This window comes from Orbicella faveolata, unplaced genomic scaffold (assembly GCF_042242905.1).
Source record: "Orbicella faveolata isolate gen_17 unplaced genomic scaffold, um_ofav_v1 contig_4, whole genome shotgun sequence".
Lineage (NCBI taxonomy): Eukaryota > Metazoa > Cnidaria > Anthozoa > Scleractinia > Merulinidae > Orbicella > Orbicella faveolata.
Window position 1 is genome coordinate 4,559,820 of NW_028301569.1, and position 7,748 is coordinate 4,567,567.

Sequence of the window (7,748 nt, forward strand, 5' to 3'; positions counted from 1 at the left end):
TGAATTATTTTTCCTCAGCTTTGCTGCAAAACAAAGTACAACGACAACAAAACGCATTTATACTTGAGGCAGCTTGATCAAGGTGGAAAAAGTTTGTAGTGCCTGAAGTTTTGGCTTGAATGAAATTATGTATCCGAATGGAAGTAGCGTTCTTCATATGTTTTTCTGATTCAATTAAATTTGAAATGTCTATTGACTTGGATGAATGACTGAGGTAAAAGAGGAAAAAAAGTTTATAAAGAATAGTTCGGACGCCAATGACCGACTGGAAATAACTGTTGATGTTTATTTTCTTAATCTTTTTTTTCTTTTTTTTTTTTTTTTTTCATGTTATTAAATTCGAAATAGCTATTCACTTAAATGAATGGGGTAAAAGTGAAAAGATTTCAAACGAAAATACCAATGACAAATAAACATAGAAAGAACTAATTAGCCTCCTCACAACAACACATTAAAAGGAATATAGTTTAATAACACTGCTTTTGAAGCAAATTCTGTAAAGTCATATCACCATTTACTGCATGATAAACAGAAAAAAGGATGCGTTGACGCTTCTTAACAGAAATGAATTATCAACCTGACAATGATGATATTGATCTAAAATCGCACCAGATAGATCCACCGAAATGTCGAACATTTCAACCTAAAGAAATCAGGTCCAGCAAGGGCCGGGAGTTGGATTTCCTGTTTTAGAAGCTTAAACGCTCTTTGTTCGTAGCTTTTATCAGAAACTCAGGACCTTGACACTGAAGACATATTTTAAGTAATCAAAATAGACATAGGGGAAATGTTTTCCGTTCTTAAGAAATGCCGAGGAAAACTGGGCTGCCTTATTCAAGAAATGCTATTTATTCGTGAACGGAAACCGAAGTTAAACACGCAGTCAGATTCAATACGTGCAAAAGTATTTATTTGAACATATACCGCATGCACTGTCACGTCAAACACCAATGACAACGAAATACTTATTATTGTAATGTACTCTATCCATTCACCTTTATTTGTATTTAATCTCGAAACTATAGCTTACACCTCTACTTGATAATGGCGTCACGGCGAGATGACTTCGAAACGTCTTAGTTTTATTCTTTTAATATTCATTATCATATGTATTTCGAAATGTTCTCTGATCAAAATAGAGATATTAGTCAATATATTTGTTCACTTTTTTATGTTCACGGAAATGGAATTTCAAATTTGGCAATTAATCACACTTCAAGGTGACCGGAATCAACGTGTATAAATTGCAAGGCTTTCACGAACTGAAGCGTAGTCATAAGCAGCAGTTGCGAAGAGTTCATCAAAGTTGAGAAGACTGCATTTGCAGTGCTGAAAGCGGCCTCCAGAAGATCAGATAACTTTATCTAATTCGATCGCTTAGGTATCTAATTGAAAGAAAAGCAAATGAAAATGTAGGAAATTATAGACTGTTATTGTGGCCTACATCCTGAATCTGTTGGCAAGACTTCTCATATCAATGTTTCAGTTCTTTTACATGAGTTTTTTTTGAAAAACATATTTAGTATGCTTTATTCTTCTTATTCTTAAAATTATTCCACAACAGCTTCCAAGCTCAGTTAAAGAGTTTTGTTACATAACTGGATCAAGAAAAAAAGGTAACTACAGTACATGAATGATGCATGGTAACTCACTAAAAGATTTCACCTTCTTATATAATACAATACTGCACGACCTAGAATCGCTAAAAACGTGTAGCAGAAGCAAAATAATTTAGGCAAACATGGAGTTTGGGAAGAGAATCTTAATCTTAAGGTTACCTTAGACCTTCAGGAGAGTCTCTGACGAAATCTTTCGTACTCGCATTGCTTTTGAAAACAAACTGTGAAAAGAATATATCACTGTAAAGACAATCAAATGTAGAATGAGAAAAAAAAAAAAGGATTTATGAAGATTTCATTTATCGATTAGCGCATGCACGCAAGAGTTACCTGGATACGATAAAACAAGCTGCGTCATGCCAATCTGCGGATGACCGACTACAAAAAGTGCGTGAGGCGTTTTCGATTTTCCTTTTGGTTGATGAAAAAAATCTATATTGGATTAGATGAATATAATATTAGTTAATCGATCTTCGTGACATGAGAAGGCCTTAGAGAGGCCTGAAATAACAAAAAACCCACACACTTTGGTGCATTGATAATCGAAAAACATTTTGGCCAACCTTGTTAAAAATCTACCCAAATCTATATAAAATCAATTGAAAGGCTGACCGGACGGCTGAAAAGGGTAAATTTAATGCCCAATATTTCGGTTAGATAGGACTAACCTTCTTCAGGGGCTATACTGAAGCTAAGTAGATATGGATAAAACAGTTACAAAATTTGAAATGATACTAAAGGAAATGTGTGACATGGTTGGTTGACAAAAAATAGGGAAAAAGGAAACGTGTACTAAAGCGAATGCATAAAAATAAATAAATAAATAAATAAATTAAGTTTCGTCCGACCTGTTTAACCCAGAAGGTTTAAGGGTCTTGCTCTTGGAGATCAAAAACACTTCTCTTGCCTTGCGAATAGCGTCAGTTTCATCTTTTTTTTAGTCCCCATTTGAGTTGATGATTTCGACAGCAACAAATTCTATGTTGTGCATACAATGGGCAGGAAGGGTAAAGTGATCTGTAACGGCGGTGGGTTGATCAATGTGTCGTTGTGTGATGGCTTTTTCGATTGCGCGTCTGTGCTCACCAAATCTGTCGCTGAAACGACGTTTAGTCTCGCCTATGTACTGAGCATTGCATTTGTTGCGCTGTATCATATAGACGAGATTAGAAGAAGAGCAGGAGATGTGATTTCGTGCGCGTCTTTGTTCGTTGGTAGAGAAAAAAGTATAAGAAGTAGTTCCCTCTGTAAAATCTATATACGCTATTTATTCGCTTGAGGCAAAAAAGTGGAGGAACCGAATGCGAAACTAGCAACCAAAATCGATCAACCGCGCCCATCCGAAACAAAACTTGGAAACTGCTATAAACTCACTAGGGTGAGTTTTTACTGGAGTACCATACTTAAAACCTTTTTGGAGGCCACAGGTTGGTCGAAGAATGAGCCTTCGTTGCTGGTGGTGAGTTCCTTCTTAAGTTGTTGCTTTCATGGAACGATGCTTCGCCTTTCCTCGTTTTCTTCGGCACGAGTTTCTTACCAGCTGTCTTCTGTCTTGGTAATGAACTCAGAGCAATCTCTTTTGAAGACTTCTTCTCCATAATTAACTGATCTTTCTTTAAACGACGCATAAAAGCAGTTGTAATTCTTTCAATGTGAACAATGTAATTGAAATTCCCATGTGAATTTATTCACGAAAAATCCAGAGGGGGTCTCATGTTTTTAAATTTGGATTATAACACCATGAGCTAATTATTAAATCTTCCCCAAAATTGATTTTTTTTTTTTCCTAGATATCTCGCGATCATTTAACAATTTAAAGTAATCTTTTACCAAACTTTAAATCAATCTTTTAGCTATACAATGAGCGAAGGAAAAGAAATTACAACATTTGTCCCCTGAATGTCGACGTCTACAGTAATCTTTACTGGGAAACAACTGTAGTAAATTCTCAGTAAACTTCTTCTCCAACGAAAATGACTCATTCAAGCAAACTAATTAAAATCAGATTCTGCCGTTCGGAGAGATTCTCACTGATCAATTTTTCGGATGAAAATGGCATAGGCAGCCGATGACGGAAAGCTCAGCGGAATTATAGAAACTAAATAGTTAAAGAATAGTTTATGGCTTGTATAGTAAAATTATTCGCCTTTTTTTCAACACTAGCATATTGCTGTATGTGAGTCCACGCTCTATCACAGAGAAGTGAGATGTAAGTAAGACGCAAATGTCCGAGCCGGACATTTGTATCTCACTTACAAATGTTACAATGCTATATCTGGATCTTACAATCAGATGCCGTTGTTAACACCAAAGGCATCTCATTGTTAGTTGTCTAGGAGAGATATTTCTGTACTTAACTAAATAGTATATACATTCTCTTTTTCAGGAAATCAGAAGAAACTGTGTCGTCTGATGTAGGAGTCCTCACCTGACGCAAGAATTCTCGTCCCGGAAATGAGAGAATTTTGCTAACATAGAGAGGAGGAAATCTTATCGAGACAAAACATGATGAATTCTACTGAAATTGGAAAATGCACCACAATTCAAGAGCTCTGTTGCTTGGCAAGCCTTAAGGAGCCACATCGAACAATTACTTCAGCATTAAATATTCTCCTTTCCACCATTGCTTTAATGGGGAATGTTCTGATTTTTGTTGCCCTTCAAAAGGTTTCTTCCCTTCATCCGCCATCAAAACTTCTGTTAGGTTGCCTGGCGACCACTGATCTCTGCGTGGGCCTAATTTCACAGCCTCTCTTTGTAACCTTTATTTTGGCGCCAGAACATTCCAAACTTTGCTACTATACTAGCATATCTTCAAATACATTAGGGTATATTTTCTGTGGGGTGTCATTTCTAATAATAACGGCAATAAGTGTAGATAGGCTTCTCGCCCTGATGTTGGGGTTAAGATACAGGCAAGTGGTAACTTTGAGGCGAGTATGGGTTCTAGTATTCTTATTTTGGATTTTTAACACTGTCTTTTCAGTCACAGTGCTCTACGAACGTCGCATGGCTGAAATGATTCTTTCCGTAATAATGCCATCATGTCTATTAACCTCCATATTTTGCTACTCGAAGATTTATCTTACCCTTCACCGTCGCCAAGCTCAGGTCAAGATTAGTACGTCCCAAGGACAACCAAATGAAGCACGAATTCCACTGAATATAGTACGATACAGAAAGACCGTCTCCAGTGCTTTGTGGATACAAATGACTCTACTTGCCTGTTATCTGCCTCTTGGTATTGTAACAGGTTTACGTGGCGTGCTTGGATCACACTCGCCATCTTTTCACCAAGCTCATGCTGTAGCGATTACCCTTCTTTTGTTGAACTCCACTTTGAATCCATTCCTGTACTGTTGGAAAATAAGAGACGTGAGGCGAGGAGTGAAGGACACCATCAAGAAGTTGAACTGTTTCACGGGTTAGTTTTCTTGATCGCTGATTACCATCAAGACTCATTTATCTGTCAAGCAAACACTTCTTACGGGTCGGAACAAGCATTTTTCTGACTGACACCAAAAATGCTCTAAATACAGCTATCAGTTACAGGTTAACCCTGGAAGTAGAAATCGAGACAAAAGAGAAAAGTCAATAAACACTTTTCAGAATAGCATAACTTAACCAGAAAAGGGTGGGAGGGGGGTAATCTAACCCCTCTAACTGCGGTCCGGGTGAGGGTATGAGTTAGCATGTACCTACGAGAGTAAACCCCTTGCCTGTGCTTATTTTAAACTTTTCTGACTCAAAGAACATTCAAAATATAGTGGTTAAGCTTTTCTTACTCTTTTTAAAAAGTAGCGAAAAACGTTCTACGAGATCTTGGAATTGCCCAGAAATTGTACCATGTAAATGTTAAGTTTATTATATGCAACTAAAATACAGTTATCATCGGTGCTTTTTCTCCAAACATTTATTTAGAATTCCGGCTTTATATATTTATACATGAACAAGCACTTATCCTTGAAAATTGTTCTCTTTCGCTATTAATTAAAACGTGGGTTAATTTCTTTTTTGCATCGATGTTTTGAATATATTCCATTATTCAGCCACTTTAAAATGAGGGCTCTATAATCTATAAATGACTGTTGTAAGCTTTGTTTTCCATTTTAATCTCATTTTTTATCCCACAAACAGTACATTGTGCCTGATCACGGATGTTTCTTCTGTGGGTCTCTTGTTTCTTCTGATTGAACAAATAGAGCATATTTTATATGACTTTACCGAACCCATAACGCTACAATGGTCAACCGATAGATAAGCAAAAGCACCCACATAATTACTTTAATCTGCCAATTATTATAATTTTTCTATTGTTTCTAAAGAAAATTTAAACATTTTACGATGCACTACGTTTAAATGATTATAAATTAGTTCACTCGAAACGATTATACGAAAGTTCTTTTCCATTGGTCAACTCATCCTCTCTGTAAAGGGAGAATTAACAGGAGATTTGACGAGCGAACTCAATGTTAGCTAATGTTTTCTTATGCAGTCACAATGGCGGTACGAGAATGGAAACAATAATCTCTCCAAAGATGCAAAACATCCAATAACCTTCATATTTTAATTTTGAAGAACTTTTTTTTTTATTATTTCGCTGTTGACCATAAGATCTCGCAATAGTTGTTTGTTCATCTTGGCAAAAGTTACCGACTCATTCATACATGTCCGTGATAAACAGAGAATTTTCCATGGCAACTTCACGTCCCGATATGGGATAATAAACAAAAGTAGTATAGGGGGAGTCACACAAATACCGTTTCGCAGAGGGAGCTTTACTTCACCTTATCGCAGCCCCCACCGTCAAGTCCGGCCCTCACATGCTCGGGCCGGTTGAACCTGAGGGCTGCGAAACGGTGAAATTCAGCTCCCTCTTTGAAACAGTATTTGTGTGACTCCCCCTATACTACTTACAACAAAGGAGGACCCCATATTAGAAACAAGCGAGCCCGCTGTTATACCGCCCGAGCCGCGATGTTTCGAGCGACAAACAAGTGCGCGTGGCTGATGCGGGCCCGGAAAGAAAGCTGCGGGAAGAGTTGTGCCAGGGGCTGTACGTATTGCAGGTAGCATAAATACCAGCTAAAGAAAGGAATGAAGATGCCAGAGCCGTGTAGAGGCTGCGGGTTCGGGCTTTTGTGCGATTACCGCCTATGCAGACCATGTGGCGGGAACACGCTAAAACAGCGTCTTGCCCGCAAGCGCAAAAAAGCAAAGGAAACTTTTGAACTTGTTTTGCTTGAGATGAAAGAAACACAACAGTTAGAGAAATGAATACTCTTGTTATACCAAAGGAACTATGGCTTCCAACAACCAAAGGTACGAAGAAAGACTGGAAGAAGAACTCGCAAAAATCGATCCAGCAACGTTGGAGTATTTGGAGCAACTTCTTGCAGAAAATGCGCCAGCTGTAAGAAAGGTTGTCCAGAACGTGCTGGATGAACCAATTTCTCAAGAAACGCAGAAGAGTTTGCAAAACCCCTTACTCCCAAAGCCTTACCAACCAAGACCCCCTTCACGCCAAAGGACTCCTATAGGACTCCTATGTGAAAAGGTCGGGGATGCTCGTCGCCTCCCTTAGGAATGTAAATTACGGATTTTGGTCTCACCTTATAAGATGTTCAAGTCGAACCCCAACTATTTTTAGCCGTCAAGGTTATCTTTTAAGGTTGCACTCGAAGATATGATAAAATAAAAACGCTGTCTGCCCGCAGAGATAATATGAATTATCTAACTCCTTGCCTTGAAGGAGAGCATTAGTCCGAAAGTAACGCATGGTTTTTCTTTTGCATCCATTCCGCTGAACAGAATAAGCATGTTTTGGTACTTCGTAGATTGAATAGTGTTTGTCAGTCGATGGTGTTATAAGTCTGGTCAGTTGAAAGTGATTGGTTAGTTCAGTCGCGATGGTATTGACTGAAAGACTCGCATAAAGTTTATTAACAGTATTGGTCGGTTTTTTTGAGTTTCGATCCGTCTTTTGTTTAGTCAATCAAGTCGGGTTTTTTTTTGGCGTTTCCCGAACCCATTCCGCTACAGAAGTCTACAAAGGCAAGTCAAAGCATACACAGATATAATTACTTTTTGTTGTCAATTCTATTTGTTTTTCATTCTTTCTAAGGGAAT

The 7,748-nt window shown here is 37.9% G+C and overlaps 1 protein-coding gene across 1 annotated transcript; it reads left to right on the plus strand.

Annotated features, from left to right (window-relative positions):
- The first annotated feature begins 4,009 nt into the window (after positions 1 to 4,009).
- On the plus strand, positions 4,010 to 5,966 carry LOC149101122 (melanocyte-stimulating hormone receptor-like). Its single transcript, XM_089276407.1, has one exon. The coding sequence runs from the start codon at positions 4,125 to 4,127 to the stop codon at positions 5,046 to 5,048; it is 924 nt and encodes a 307-aa protein (XP_089132533.1). The 5' UTR covers positions 4,010 to 4,124; the 3' UTR covers positions 5,049 to 5,966.
- Positions 5,967 to 7,748: the final 1,782 nt, after the last annotated feature.